The 16,776-nt window shown below is 43.1% G+C and overlaps 1 protein-coding gene across 1 annotated transcript; it reads right to left on the bottom strand.

The window, feature by feature from the left end:
• Nucleotides 1-302: 302 nt before the first annotated feature.
• LOC6538193 (seminase) lies at nucleotides 303-1,360 on the bottom strand. The gene has a single exon (XM_002098685.4). The coding sequence runs from the start codon at nucleotides 1,327-1,329 to the stop codon at nucleotides 532-534; it is 798 nt and encodes a 265-aa protein (XP_002098721.2). The 5' UTR covers nucleotides 1,330-1,360; the 3' UTR covers nucleotides 303-531.
• Between the last annotated feature and the right edge of the window lie 15,416 nt (nucleotides 1,361-16,776).

The following is a 16,776-nucleotide window of genomic DNA, read 5'->3' as shown; positions in this document are numbered from 1 at the left end:
TCATTGTAGACAGACCTAGATGTGTTATCAGCTACATAAGATTGACAGTAGACCCCGCACCACGCACCACGCACACCGCACCCCGCACCCCGGACCACGCACCCCGGACCCCGCACCTCGGACACCACGGACCACGGACACCCCGGACCCCGGACACCCCGGACCCCGCACCCCGGACACCCCGGACCCCGCACCCGGGACACCGGACCCGGTACCCGGACCGGACAAGGTGCATTCCAAACATTGGTCCGAATATGGAATGTTATACCTTGATGAGTTCGTATTTAAAATTCCAATCGAACTGTGTTTAAAAAAAAAAATTTAATTTTTTTCACATTTTTTTTGTAATTTTTGATGATGATTTTTGATTGAATATCCCGCACTCCGTAACGGCTATCAGATATTCGGGGAACTATACTATAGCGTTCTCTCTGTTTTATTTCAGGATATACAAATATAATGTTATCAAAAAGTTTACTTGCTTACTGGGCGGGATGGAAGGAAGTGACGGAACTGAATCGATCGATTTTTTCAATAGCCCATTTCTTGAATAGTTCTGTTGATAAACGGGGCATAATATCGGACACCCATGTACACGTCTGGCTTTTCGTTGTTGCCGCATCTGAAAGTCCACGTGTTGACGCCACAAACTTGCCGCCCCAACAGAAGTGGTCCGCCGGAGTCGCCGAAGCAGAGAGTCTGGTTATTGTAGGCACCGGCACAGATGACATTGGGTGGCATCTTGCGACCCAGCTGCTTCTCACAAGCCCCTTTGCTTACAAAACCCACTGTCATCGAGCGTAAAGCTTTCCTTTTTAGCTCATCCCAAATGCCGCCTTGGAATCCCCAACCGGCTGCAATGAGTTTATCCTTTGGACGCAGGACCGTTTGACAGATCTGGGCATAGCCAACGTTCTTGTTCTGCAAGGGATACTTGATCTTGGCCACCGCTATATCCGCGATGAATTTCTCTTTTGCAAATTTCGGATGAATTCGCACTTTTATGAGTTTGTTCTTCTTAATGTGGGTGTCGTGCCGTCTAAATTCATCTGACATTCCACCGATTACGTGGAAGTCAGACTGCTTTGCGTCTTCGAAACAATGGGCTGCCGTAAGGATGTGTCGTGATGTGAGTAGTGTTGCAGTGCAGACGAGACTTTTCTTATTGAAGAGCTGAATGCCCACTCCTCCAAGCGATTCGACTTTCGTTAATTTGCCATTATAGATTCTGGGCTGGATCCTGGCGTGCCGGTGACCCTTATGTCGTGCTTCTGTTCTGACGGAGATTAGAATACATAGCAGCCAAACGAGCGCCCAACCTGATTCCATGGCTTTTGAAGAGAAAATGATGGGCTTACATTCTCAAAACTGTTTGATGGAAATAGCTTGAAATCGATTCGTTCCTTTGGTAAAGCATACAGTGACTGACAAAAATATTCAGTATTTTTTAAGGTAAATCGCAATATGTTTATTTAGGATCGAAATACTAAGAAATTAAATAAGTAATGCTAAACATTTGGTTTCTCCCTTAAAATGATTTATTAATACATTCTGAATACTTTAAAATAATATAAAAATTTCGGAAAAAAACTTATATGAATTTTGATGTTTAATAATGAAAGGGTATAGATGTAAGATTAACTTTACGCTGCAAACATCATAAGTGCTCTTTGATCAAACCATATAAATAGTCCACGTTCCATCCTGAACTGATAAAAAATCAGCAAAATTCAAGGAAAAATAATTTTGAATTGAGTTAAGCTGGAATGCCTTCTTACCATAAAGAAGTTCCGCTGGCCAATGGGATTTTGGCCGTGACAGCGGCGACGTCGTGTCGATTACGCGAAAAGTTCTCTGTGTGAGTGGTAACTTTAACCCATTTTGCTTTGAGAATTCCCATTGGCCTTTTTGTGAAATCGCGGCACGTTTTGTTGGCAGTACATTTGCGGTTATGTGCTCATTGCAGGCTCACACGCACACACGTAAATATGTATGTATTACTGTGCGTGTGTGCGTGCGGCTCTTGCCAAATTGTCGATTTTATTATTTGTGTTTATATGATTTTTCAGCTGTTCTGCATTTTAAAGGAAGCCGGCAATTGGAGTGAGATAGAAAGGGATTTTTTTCTCGAGTTTTTAGAGCACGAAATGCGAGGCGCGTCTTCAGCCTCATTTCTTATTATAATGTGAAAAATATCCCTTTACAAATTCAAAACGTTGAGATGTGCCATTTCTTTTGTTGCCGATTTTAACGGCCGGATAGAGAGATTCCATGCATTCGACTCTGTGTTCATAGGACCCGCGTGACTCTACGGATCACGTCCGTTTGGCATGTAGTTTACGTATCTAGATATTCATCGGTGGGTATTGAAATATTCGGCACATCACTGGGTGGCAATTTTCTAACATTTTTCGTCCTGCGAACTCATCGTTGTCGCCTGTTGGAGCAGGCTCTATAAATTGATTTATGATTTCGGTTGTCCTTTTTGCGGATGCTACCGTGATGCTATTGAAAAAAGGACAGATTTTCTAATGAATTGGCTGCTTCAAAGGGATTCAGCAGGAATAAAATGGTTACACATATCTAAATTCAGTTAATTGAAGCAGAATGGGCTTATAATTAGTTCCATAACATATATTAAATATCATTCGAAGATTTTTAATTAAAATTTATTTTCCCGACTTCGAACTAATTAAAATTTTCAACACAAATAAATCAAGTCAAGCGTTATATAATTTTTTTTAAATAATTTATATGTATTTTTACGCAAATTTTTGCTTCGTAATTTGCAGGAAAAAATTGTTGGATAATTTAGCAATTGAATTAGTAAATATTATAGCCATAAAACTGTATGATATACATTTTTTGTATCATTCCAGGAACAATTTTTTATGCCATTAAGGAACTAAAAGTCGATTTGAGCGCCGAAGTGATTTTTTGCCATAAACATTAGTCGCATTAGTTTTGAAAAAACGCATTTGTTTATGTTTTTACAGCGTTTTTTGTGGGCATCGTAAAAAAGAAGACATATTCAGTTGCAGAAAGGCCATTGCAGCGGAGCTTTTATTAGTTTAGTTTTCGAAATTAAACGTATTTGCATATCAAACTGTCACACACACCAGCGTCGGACCAAATAAAAAACTTTGCCATTTTGTGTGTGAGTGTGTCTAGTTGATGTATTTTTGGCCGAATGGCGAATGTTATAATATTGTTGTATGATGCCTTTGGTGTCTTTTGTCGTCGGATTTGGTAATAGTTGTTGTTGATTTGCTTGGCTTTTGCCTGCTGCCAGTGCCGAGTGTACAATTTAATTGCTTTTTCGGTTTTTCCAGGCTCTGTCCGGGTGTGTGTATGTGTGTGTGTGTGAATATGACGGAACTGGTTGTCGTCTAACAATTTTTAGAATTGCATCAAAAGGCGGAGTGGGAGACAAAGGAAATCCAGTTGAATTTTCACGCCGCACAGCAATGCAGCTGGAGAAGTGGAAAGGATGGCCAGCATGTCGGCTACAATATTTTGCTTTTAACCTTAAATCTAAAGTTTAATTGTCATTGGATGTGTCTAGTTGTGTGTGCACACAGAAAAAACGATTAAATTTTTAGTATTAATATTAATTATAATATTTTTAAAATTCTAAAAAAAGGCTTTACATTTAACGATAGTTTACAGTTTTTTTGTAATAATTAATCACTTTATAATTTGATGGCTTCTATTTGTCCAAGTTGTTGAGTTTTCTTTTTGAATTTGAAATAAATTATTCCTTATGCTTTAAAACTTTATTTAGTTATTGTATCTTTCTTTCAGTGCCCCTCACACTCCCTTTATCTTTGGATGGTGTCAACGGAGGCCGTCGCTGTGTTTGTTAGGTGGCTGCCATCGAAATTCCGGGCTCAACAGCAAAGTAACCGAAATGCAATTGTTTTGCAATTGGCATTTTGACCACATTCTGACACCCCACACACACACACAGATACAAGCACTAATACATACGGACGGCGAGTGGCAGTGGCAGCCACTGTAAATTGCGAAAAACTAAATATGCACAGACATGCCCAAATGTATGTGCGAAGTTTGGCGTAATTTAGTTAGCATTTCAAATGTTTTTCCATTGCCGGGCATTAGGAGGCATAGGACATTTTCTGTCGATATGCCGAAAAATTCTTAATTGAAAATGAATTTGGTTTTTCAGCCAAGTGCTGCGTGCCCCGTGCCCCATGTCGCACTTTTAGCCAAATCTTTTTTCCAATACCTTGTTTTGCTTTCGACTAATTCGGATTGTTTTGTGTGTGTTATCTGCATGTGATGGCCGTTCGCACAGATCGAGGGTCTGCTCCACGATGGGATACAATGGGGCATATATCGATGTGGATTGTGCAGTTTTTGGGGGTCTGTTGGCTGACATTTGCATATTTTTCGAGCCTGCCAGCCGACGAGTGCTGTTATCCTTTGGCACAGCTGCGCTGCTGTTTACTTAGTGTCGCTGAATCTGTATCACAATCCGAGTCCAAATCGGGCTGGAGGTATCCTCTACTCTTTTAACCGAAATGGCACCAACAACACTCACACACACACACACGAGCTGGGCAAATACAAAAATTGTAGTCTACATATTTGAATTCGAAAATGAACGAAGCAAATGCCTCTGTTCTGTCTCTGAATTTGATGAATGTGGAAACGGACATCGCATCGAGGCATTCTCCTTCTCAACTGCCTGCGGATATTTACACTGTGATATGGAAAACAATGCTACAAAGTAGCAGTTCAATTTACAGCAAATTAAATTTGTCTATTTGTGCATTTATGAAATGTATTCTAAGGTCTTAAGTAACAATTGTTGCAGTACTGAAAATCCCAGATAAAGGCCATAAAATTGGACTAGTTTTTCACAGTGTAGCTGCATCTGTGTATTTGTTGTGGATATAATAGATGGGCTTGCCTGTTATATAGACGGACAGCTGGAAATCTGGACAGGCCGGAGGCTTCATCTGGCTGTTGGCCATATTTGCCGTTATGCATGCAAATTGCACTAATGAGCGTCACAAAATTTTGCATAGACAAATGCTTGAAAGTGCAGCGAAACCGGGGAGGGGAAGGGGCCAAGCACTTGCCCATTGCGCTGCTTGGCTAAAAGGTTTTGAGTTCTTGGCCCTTAAATGAGGTCGACCTCCGAGAAAACAGGACCGAGACCACAAAAGCTACCCCCCATTCGCCAGCTGGAGGGCAGTTTTCACGCACGGTTTCCCTCGTTCACGGAGCTGTGACAGTTTTTTGCCACTGCATCTGGAGCTGGAGCTACTCTTGCTGCTGCTGGTGCCATTTTTGCTCATTAGAGTAAATGCACTTAATTAGAGCATACCAGCCATCGGGGGATACAGCCAAAAAAACAAAAAAAAAAAAAATAAAAATAGAAGGGCACTAAGAGGAGCAGCAAGAGGAGCCAACGGCTATGATTACGCCGTTCTTAATAACAATGATGGAAACAACAGGGGGTTGTGGATAAAAAACAATGCAGTTTACACTTTAAATGAGTGCAAATAAATAAATGGCTAAGCGAAATGCGACAAATAGCTGGGAAATGGCAAAAATGGCTTACAAAGTTGCGCATTTCAGTGGCCACCGGTCACTGGTCACTAGCCACTGGTCACTGGCCACTCTTCATTTACCATTCTCCACGGGCTCTCCACTGACCAGTAATTTGTGTGCGACAGGACCCCGACTTATTTGCATTTCCCGGCAATTGTTGCTGGGCATCATTAGCGCACGAGTAGTGTGTGGTTCCGGCAGATAAAGAGTACTGTGAAAAATAATTTGCAATCTTGCAGCGCCGCAGGTGTGAGTCCAAGTTTAAATTTACTATATGCAAGTAGGGGTTCTTAATTGGAAGTAGGTACCTTCATGGCTTAAAAAGTAACTCGATTGCTTACATGTTTTTATGGAAGGAATAATGGTTCAGCATTTTTCTCTCTGTTTTCTGCAAGGACCTTTAGGCCTTGATTGCAATTGCAGGCAATTGCTCATTAAAAACCATTAAAATTGATTGCAGCGGATGGGTTTCTTTATGCCGCTGCAACTTTGTGGCAGTCATAAGGATCGCAGCAGGAGCCTACAAGCCAATCCAATTGTACAGTCAACATACATATGTACTATATACTATAGAAACAATATGAATTTTAACGATTTTTGAATTTCGGACAAAAGAAATGACTGGTGTGTTAGCTTTAGTGACTAACTGCCGATGCAGCTCGAGGTCCTGTCCCTGCGTACAATTGCGTGAGTGGGGGAAAAGCGCTGGGGGCAGTGGCAAAGCCAAATGGTGCAATGTGCGAGGGGAAATTGTTTGCCTTTTGCTTGTCTTTGTCGTTTAATTAACTAAAAAATTGCTTTTTTAAATAGTTTCCAGCTGAAAGTCAGCCAGAAACGCAGACACAAGGGCCAAGGGCCGAAGGACGATGAACGATAAACGCAGGACGCAGGACGCAGGACGCAGGACGAAGGATGATGGGGGGCATTTCCGCTGGGGCGAGTCTCCATTAAAGAAACGCTTGAATAATTTCAGCCTTAGGCCAATGGGGAGCAGCCATTGGAATATTATGCTTGCCATTTGCTTTGACGCTCGCTTTTAGCTTATTAGATGTTCTGTGCCTGCTTGACTGCCTGCTCCGGTGCCCTGTCCCACATTCCACATTTCACATCCCGTGCGCTTGCCCCAATCTAGTCGTTATGCAATATGTATTAAAGTGAAATAAAACACTGAGCTCTGCTCTAGTGGCTGTTGTTGATTGCTTAAGTATTCTCTTTTGGTTACCTCCGAGCGTGCCATTTTTTCACACATCCCTACACATTCCCTACTCCACAGCCCCTGCGCTCATCAACAAGTAGTAGTTGTAATCCAGCGCATATCTCCATTAAATATTCGCAATGTAAATACATAAATACTTAAGTAAGACGCTTAACCAGTGCACACTCATTCCTCAGCCCTCCCACACACACATACACCCATACACCTACACACACTCACACATCCCAAGTGCCTAGCTTAGCGTAGGCTTTGTCCCGCCCCCAAAACTCCTTGTTTGCGTATACGTATCTACTTAGCATTAGTGCATGTACTTGGGCTTTGTATTAATTTAACTGAACAGACACGAATCGTGGGCCAGCGATAGTCTATGGCAGGGCTTCCATGTGGTTGGGGAGCAGGCCACCCAAGCTATCGGGAGCCCCAAGTGGGGGGCGAGAGCCGATTGGAGCGATTTCGAGTGACGCACATAATAATTAAATTTCAAGATCCGAAGCCAATTTGCGGGCGCGATTTGAAATGCTGTAGCTTGTTTGATTGAAGGTCGATAGCGAGTGGATTTATGGGCAAGGACAATGATATTCCTCAGACTTATTAAGAACTCTCGTATTGTAGCTACTTGGGTGGAATCAGTGTACTTGAAGCTAAATGTATTTGAGGAACGTCTGATGAGGAGAAGGATAATATTTTGAGAGATATAAACATTTTTGAAACCTACAGGACATTGAAAACACCTCGGACATGGCGCCCGAGCAGGAATTTAATATTTATTTAATAGTACTTATATCCTAAATTCTAACACTTAGGATTAAATTTAAATAGTTTTCTCTCAAGTTCGGTTGCATTTTTTTTCGAGCACTTGGCCTAATTAGCAAACCGCCAGTTGGTCGTCTTAATTGCTTGGGGCTCTGGGGGCCTTCAGACTCCTACTTGGGCAGCAGTTGAAGTATCCGTACTTGGCCTATAAATAAATATATTTCCAGCAATTTCCGCTGCAGTGCTAGGGGCGTGTCCACTTGGCACCGGTGTAATGAAGTGCCCCAATGCCCGTACACATGCATGCACTCACTCTCACCTATGACGTCTACAAATTGCGTCACTGTAACTTCTCATTTTGGCCATTATTTTGCCGGCCGTTCAGTGTTTTTTTTTTATTCTGGCCAGCTTTTCCTCTTTTAACGACTTTGGCCGGGGTGGCTGGCAAAACGCAAATTTTTCGGTGCATAAATTAAAATGCAAATCCTCCGCATGGAAAATCCCCCTGTAATTAACATACATTAGCACGAGGAAATGCAAAACTTTTCTTGCCATTCCTTTTTCGCTTTTCGCCGTTTTCCTTTTGCCTGCCTTTTTTCCCATTTTTTTTTCTCGCTTTTTTTGCATTTTTGCTCTTGCCATTCCCTGTGTGTTTGTGTATATATTTTCGTTAATTTCTGGACAATGACAGTTAGGCGCGGGCAACGGGGGCAGGGGACAGGGGACAGGGGGCAGGAGGTCCTTTAGGTGTCTGTGTGCTAATATAAAAATACGGCGGACCAGCGGCAGAAGGTCCTTTCATGCATATGCAGTATGTAAAATGAGCAGCACTCTCGCACACACTTACGTAATGCACATAAGGTTGGCGTACTCTCTAGTATAATGAGTGAATTACACAATCGCCTCTGTCCAAAATTTTTGGGTGGCGCGCCTCAATTGACTTTCTTTTATTTTTCGACTCTCTCTCTCTCTGTTTTGGGTCTTCAGCCAATGGCTCTTTTTTCGTCCTATTTTAATTTTCAGCTAGATTTTTTGTGCTTGAAAATTTTTCCACATGGAAAATTATTTGATTTATTTCCACTTGGACACACTGGCACTGCAATAAATCTTCGTTCAATATGCCAGAGTAGCGCAGCGGGTACGGGGGCCTTTTCCATATGTGTGTGTGTTAGTGTGTGTGTGTGTTAGAGCGCCCAAGGACATGCGTGCGTATATGGGTGTGCGTGCGTGTGTGTTTGCTCTCACGCAGTTGAGAACTGAAATTTTATTTAGTGTTTAGTGCGCCTCCTCTGACAGCTGCAAGGCAACAACAATTGCAAAACTTCGGCACAAGAATTCCAGTTTTGGCCAAAAACCGTACAATAGCAACGGGCCACAGTAATGCTTTCAATTTTCTTCTTCTGTAAAATTCGGGCCACATTTTCTGCTGCCGCTGCTGATGTTGTTGCAGCTGCAGCTGGAAAAGCGGGTAAGGGAAAATTCGAGGGTAAGCGGCAAGAGTCTGATGGGCACGAGTTATGCTTTTGAGGCTGCGGCTGCGACTGCGGCTCTGGCGTCACCAAAAGCTGCCCAGACGTGCTGGCAGGTCTATAAAATGAAACTTTATTACACATCACACTCAGGACCCCACACACACACACACACACTCAGCATACACACACATACACACAATACATGGGCGCAGCCATTTTGCAACGTAATTGAATTGTTTCTGGCTTCCTTCCGGGCAACATATGTGCATGGGTCAAAGATGAACCGAAAAACGGAGGTAAGGTGGCTCGTCGCTTTTCTCTGGTGAATTTCACACATGCCACGCCCACCCAAAATACCACATTTTTTAACCACTCGTCTTCATTTGCCTGCCAGCGAAAATTTGCCTATGCCCTGCTGCTCACTGGATTTTTTTCCCTTTGCTGCCTGGCAGTTTAATGAAATTTTATTATTATGAACAGGCCCATTAAAGTTTATTATGGTGAGTGTGTGTGTGTGTGCGAGTCCTTTGGCTATTTGCTTGGGTTTGGTGGTGTTTTGTCCCAGGTTAACCGCCGAAAGTTAGTGCATAGCTCAAGGCGTCGCTTGTGCAGCATTAAAAGAATATCTGAGAATCATTTGACCATGAGCTCAAAGGAATTCCCAGTAGCATCAGGATCAGCAGCCGCAGGAGCAGGAGCATCTGCCACGGGACTCGAGTGGTTGGGGCGGCAAGCATCCTGCCGCTTTTGAAGTGGGTTGTAACACAAGGGCGTTGGAGCATTAAAATAAATACAAATTAAAATATTTCCCCAGATATATGTGAGTGTGTGTGCTCTCCAACTCGTAGACCAGAAATTGTTCGAATGAAATGGCTCGGAAATGTTTCTTTGTGGCTGCTGAAGTAGTTGACGTACAGGATTAAAACATGGCCGGATTTTGTTGTGGAATTCAGAAGGCATTCAGGTGAATACGTACATTAATGAATAATACCATACTTTACTTTAAAATGTCTAGGCTTATGTTTAAAAGGTAAATGCTTGTGAATCATTAATGCGATAAGGCCCAGCTGAGCTGTTGGATCTACATCAAATATGCCAAAATACAACTGTTAAATACATATAGGAATTAATGTTTTAATTTCACGCTCAGCTTAGCATTTAATATTTTGATTTGGGACAGGTTCTTGGGGTGGTTGGCTGTGTTTACTTATTTGGGGCCAGATTGGCTGGGTGAAAATGAGTGACCAGTTGCAACCTCTGCCTTATCGAACACCAGCAATCATACAATAGACCCACACTTCGGGCACAATTTCTGTGATAGAAGCTACCAATGTGAGACGAGACCAATGGAAAGTGGCCGGAGGAGCAAACCGTTGCGTAATGAGAAAAGGGCCAAGTAGTGTGCACTCGAAAAATCATTTAAGGTTTTCCAACAAAAAAGTAACTTTGGTTATTCATCATATTAAAAACGTGATTAAACATATATATTTAATTGGCTGGAATACAATATTTCTAAGAAAATGAAATGAATATGCTTTAAGAAGCTTTCAAGTGTACCAGCTCATCAAATGATTACAAGTCGCCCAACCACACACAATGCCACCAATGCGACCGCCCATTCCCATGGCCAGGCCCATTGCGAATCCCATTTCGACTCCCATTGCCACTCCCACTACCAATCCCACTTCCAGTTGCCACTCTACCGCAATCAAGGGGTGCGGCAAGAATATTCAAACCTGTGCCCCTCCAGCGCTCGTCCTGGGCTCCTTTTGGATCCTTTGGCACGTCTCTGAAGTTGAGTTGAGTTTCATTTTGCCTTTTGTTGCGCTCGACTTGAGCACAAATACCGGAAATTGTTGTCAAGATAATTATTGTTATTTGTTTTTCAACAGGGGGCACACAATATGAAGCAACATCGAAGCAGGAGTTGGGTTCCTGTTTTCCTCCAGCGACGCCTTGTGGCTTGTCCTTGTCCTGGCCCTCAACTCCCTTTTCATGCTGCTCCTGCTCCGGCTCCGGCTTCGTCTCCGGCTTCCTTCCACTCGAAACCTTGTTTTTGGGTATATGTTCATCAATCTGGCAAAAACATCAAAATTCGCCAGGACTTGCTGCGGCATATCCTTGGCCAGGGCAACGTGCAATTTGCGGTTTTCCGACGGCCAGTGATAGTGGCTCGAGGGCATCCGGGTGTAACTGGCGGACAAAGGGTGCTCCGTTGGCGTCTCCTTGTGGCTGTGGCATCAAACTTTAAGAGTGGATGGAAGTACTTGAACGGGCAACTGATTAAAATTTGAACACTTGATTGATTCTGAATCTGGCCGACGACGAGCTAGTTGGCCTGGTAGTGCTCGAAAATGTAATAACCGAGGCAAAAATATTTACCTTTTGGCAACCGGAGCATGGAGCATGGAGGATGGAGCATGGTGAATGTTGAATGGAGCTGATGGTGTATGGTGCACTTCATCGACATGGCCGCCGCCATTGCCCATCGAAACTGGGAAAGTGTTGTCCTTGCGGCGCACTTAAGATGGAGTCTCGTTTACATGCTCCCGTTGTCAATCACAAGGCCCATTCACTCCACAGGTCCTTGGTCCTTGGTCCTTTGTATCTGCAGCGGAGGAGTGCACTTGACATTTGAACTGCAACTGTCAAAGTGGCGGCCATATGGGCCTGCAAAACGAGCCTGTCTCCCAAGCCCAAAGTCCTGCATATCCTGTGTGCCATGTAATCACCGGCTGAAAGACTGTAAGACTGAAAGTTTTACGGCTTTTAATTAACCCTCTGCACATGGAGCATACGTTCCCAGAACGAAAATCAAGATTATTGGGTCTTCATCAGCGGAATGGGGAGCCAGCGAAATAAAACTTTAGTAATTAGCAAAGGGAGTTAACTGATTTTGCAGAAGGCCAGTGGCACAGTAACTGCAAATGAAGCATGCCTTAAAAAAAAAAACATAAAAACAACCAAGACACGAAACGTAATGAGGCGAAAGGAATAAACTGCAGAGAGAAATAATATTGCGATTGTTTACGAAACAAAAGATTCATTGAAATATGTCAGACTGTTTTTTTTTTTATTGATTATTTAAACATTAATTAAAAATCGACAGAACTGCAGTTATGGATAGTTCGCGTATAAATTATATTAAAACAAAAAAATCACTTGAATTTCCCGCTGTGTAGCGAAAAAGAAGTGAAAACCGTAAACAGCAGGGGACGCTGGCAAAAGTCACAGAAAACAGAAAGCATTTAGCGCATTGCGGAGGATCGCCACTCGCTGTGTCTAGATGAAAATATAACGAAATTAAATTAATTACAATCATTATCGCCCCGTGCACACCTGCTGAAGGTGGGCAAGTTGGGAAGGTGGTATAAAGTGACTACGGCGACGGAGTGAGCTGATAATTTTGCTTCATTAGCGGATAGAATACGGCACTGCCTTATATATATATATGTATATGTATGCAGTCGCAACTAAACCAGAAGCGGTAAAGTTAATTTGTTCCTGATCCTGGAACCTCTGGCAATCTCTGTTTGTTGGACTCGAAAGTAATTAAAGCACTATGTTTGATGCACTTTTGCTGAGAAAGGAACGCAAAGGCAAGGAATTCCAATATCGGGGGACCATCATATTTCATTTGCCAGCATAAAGCGAAGTTCGATTGGCTGGGGGGCAGTTGGTACTAAAAATTATTATTTGTTGTTTAATTAAAACTGCAAATGTCATTGAAAAATCCAGGACATTGCTGTTAGGCCATGAGACGAAGACAAAGATCGAAGGACAAAAGGCGAAGTGCTTGGCAAACAAACGCCCTGTGGCCATGACAGGTTTTTCGGAAGAGTTGTAAATAAATATTTATGACCAGCAGCAATGGAATTAATCGCATGCATGTAAAAGACAATTGTAATTTACTGATAATAAATATTAGATGTCCTGGCCTCCGTTTCAGATTCAGATTTAGATTCAGATTCTGATTCCGATTCCGAGGACTAAGCTCCGAAAGCTTGAGTCCTGGCACGATATGTTTTTGTACATTTGCCTCACTAATTGCGACCTGCATTATGCATAAACTACATACGGCTGGCCGCATAAATCAAGTGCGGGCTGAAAACTAAAAGTTGTACTTTAGTACAAACGCAAAGTGCAAACCGAAAGTCCTATTGCCACCTGCATTTGTTACTGGTCCTGTTTTCGTTGCATTTGCCGGCCGTGTGTTTGCTATTAATTAAGTTGAAAATAGCTACACGCAAAAGCACTCTTAGGCGACTATTTTCGGGCCCCAGCATGCATGACGGCCAGCGAAAAGCAATTAAAATGGCGCACTCGCATTCCGAATGGGCAAAAAAAAAATGAGAATCGAGCTGGCCCGCTCGCCTAATGGCCGCCCAAAACAGTTACAGCTTGTTATCGACGAGGGCGAAATGTGTTAAATGCCGGCCACGCCCCTCCAAAAAAAGAAGAAGAAAAAAAGAAACCAGATGGGCGGCTATAAAGCGGACTGCGGCCCGCTTCACGCTTAATTTACAAAGCTCATGCAAGTGCAAGCGGTGCACGCGGCGTATGCGCAATGCGCCCGTGTACATGTGATATGTATTTTTAAAAAATATTTGCACGCACTCACACCGAAACTGTGTGTGTGTGTGTAAATACAGCAATTTTAATTACAGTGTAATTAGCGACACGAAATGCTTAAAGTAAGGAGCGTGAAAAAGACTGAGTGGGCTGGTCGGCAGAGAAATAAAGGGGGCGTGCTGCACAAATTACACGACAATGAATTCAAATCAAACAATGTCTGCCAGAATTGCGACATTATGTGGGCACAGACAGACTTTATTCAAACAGAAAGCGGAGCCACGCAGCAAGCCAAGTCAAAGAAAAAAGCAGGAGGTGGGATTTTGTAAAGGAAGTCGAAGGATGCCTGTGAAATACCCTTTCAAAAGAAATACTAATTACCTGAATCACATTATATATGATTTACTTTGTGAAAATATTTTCCTGGATTTTTTGTTTTAATCAGTGATGTTACTAGCACTCCATTAGACTCATTAACAAGCGCAATAGGTCTGAAAATATTTATATATTTATGGCAGAGCTGAGAGCCATTTAAGCGCAACGAAGGTGACGCCAACAATCGAGCCAGCAGCTGTTCATCCGGCAAACAAAGCCTGCAGTGAAGCATGCTCATTGAGTGCTCGTCCTGGGTCCTTCGTCCTGGGTCCTTGGGTCCCTTCAGTCTCCTTTTGCCAGTCTCCAATCTCCATGAAGCTGGTGCTGCTGCTGCTGCTGCTGCTCCTGGCATCCTGTGTGTGTGCGGAGCGACGCGACAATCTGCTGAATCTCGAGTACTTTGGCATGTCATTCGCATTTTAGAGCAGCTAAGCTCCAGTGATAAGCAGCGAAATTAGATTGAATGAAGGTGCAGCAACGTCTCGGGGAGAAAAGGACTTGGCGTGAGGTTAACAAGCATCCTGGCTTGTTGTTGTCACAATTGGCAGGGCATGGCATGGCAGGGCAGGTTTGGGCATCGCAGGACGTGCCAGGACATCTTGGGCCACACGCAGCCACCCCCGGGTGTAAAAGTCGCAACCCTCCCTCACTTATTTCAATTATTTCGCTTTGTTGCTGCGCTTTAAATATTTATCAATCACAGGAGTTGGTTAGCTTTCACCCCAAAAAGCAGCAAAGGCAGGAAAAATTTGCTGCCTTCGTGTGCTTTCAATTTGCCTTCCCGGCATCTGACTCCTGATCCCGCACGACTTTTTTGCTGGTACGTAAATCAGCCTATCCGTGTATCCTGGTGGCGGTGTTGCCCCCGAAATTCCCGGCTTATTGTTTTTCCGCAAACTCCAGGTCCTTGTTCCAGCGGCAGCGGAGGCTTAGTTGTCAGTCCTGTGGCCTTGGGGCTAAACCACCACCCGTTCCGCCTTGGAGCTGCTCCCCCGCAGACAGAATACCTCATTTCCCACTCATTAATAAATTTATGCAGTTCACTCGGCGACTCCCGCATTGCGGACTCCGGCGCTATGTTTATTAGCCACATGAAATATGATGTTCTTCAACCCCCAGCTTTGTCTGTCCTTTGTGTTCATATGGCATACCTTATGGCGTAGCGCACACGCCCCCATAATGAAGTTACAGGTACGCGGAGGGGCGGGGTGCGTAGGGTATTCAAGGAACTGAAAAGTGCAGTGAGGGCATATCTGTTGCTGGGAAAAGCTTGAAAAATACCACAATCTCTATATAGTTTGTTGATGATATTTATTTCTTTATAATAATATTTACTCTTTAATGTAAATGCATAATTAGTTTTATAATATGTATATATTTTGAGAGGCTTTAAAGACTTTAAATCTGTGTTGTTTGTAGTGAATTCAGATTCCGCATGGCAGGTCCTGTGATGATGCCTCCTTTGAAGAGTCCTGACTGACTGTTGCTCGCTGATATACGAAGTGGGCGACGAAGTTGGGCGAAGGGGTGGTTCCGAGCGCACTTTTACTTCAGTTTGAACTTAAGCACTTCCTGTTTGATCGGAAGCGCCTCTGGGGAAATTGAAAAAGGCACTTCAGAGCCGGCGTCGGTGAAAAAATTAAGTACAATATGGAGCACAGAGCACGAAGCTACACAGAAGAGGACAGCACAGGACAAGACGGCTTGTTAGCCAGGTAGCTAACCATTCAGGTGTGCAGACCTGGCAGGATGAGGCCTCCTTCAAAATTATATGTAATACGCCCCTGTGTGTGTGTGCGTAGTTCATATTGGAAGGACTCGAAGGAGCTGAAATTTAGCCTGCTATTTGTCCGTCTTTTGCTCTAAATGTGCACGTGGGTGGATGTGGACTTTGATGCCTTCTTGTTTTACATTTTTGCCTAAGGAAGTATTAAGTTTGCTGAGCAGGAAGCTTGTAAGGAAGCGCAGGTGATTTGCCAAATAACCATCAACAGCCCACCCATCCACATGGCCTAAATGGCCACGAAAACAAGGCAACAAAATACAGCGATAATAATATCAACCACAAATGGGGGACCATAAAAAATAAATCTCAGCCATTATGTCTTTATTAACTGGCACATCCAGATGCCTCCAATCCCGATACCCATTCGAGATTCCTATTCCAAACCGTGTCAACTATTCCGCACACATGGCGCACACGCACACGGTTATTAAAAAGATTTGTCCCTTTGACTTTTCGGACATGGTCAGCAATTTGGCAGCGTCTTAATGGCCGCAATTGTGACAACTGTCTGCCGTTGTTTGTTGTATGTTGTATGCTGTTAGCTGTTTGTTGTTTGTTCTTTGCATTACGCTTGACACTTGACGGAGCTTAGGCCCAATTGCTGTGACAGGAGGTTTGGGGTCAAGGGGCAGCCATGTGTGGCATAAATGTATTTAATGGTCGGCAAATATGATGTTAACGGCTTACTGGCAACGGCGTAATTAAGACTGAAAGCCAGGGGGATTACTGAGCCTTCATGCCAAATATGCAGCTTTAAACAAATCAGTGAAATTTATATTTTATTTTGTACTCTCAAATTAAAGGAAAAGTAGTAGTATAGATATTTTTTAATAAGATTTCATAAGCACTAGTTATTCTTATTAGAAAAACAAAAGTGATTTGCTAAACAGCAGCTGCAAAGTTCCCACTCTATTTGGTGATTTATTATCTTGCATTTACTCTTCGTGGAATTTATTTTATTATTACTGCGACCAAGGACCAAGGACTCACCTTGCGTCTTGCGTTCGCCGCATATTCAA

Source organism: Drosophila yakuba, chromosome 3R (assembly GCF_016746365.2).
Source record: "Drosophila yakuba strain Tai18E2 chromosome 3R, Prin_Dyak_Tai18E2_2.1, whole genome shotgun sequence".
Lineage (NCBI taxonomy): Eukaryota > Metazoa > Arthropoda > Insecta > Diptera > Drosophilidae > Drosophila > Drosophila yakuba.
The sequence above is the reverse complement of the archived record's forward strand: the minus strand, read 5'-3'. Positions and strand labels throughout refer to the sequence as shown.

Excerpts from the sequence above, each read along its gene's own strand:
- LOC6538193 (XM_002098685.4), bottom strand. The coding sequence starts at position 1,329 with ATGGAATCAGGTTGGGCGCTCGTTTGGCTGCTATGTATTCTAATCTCC.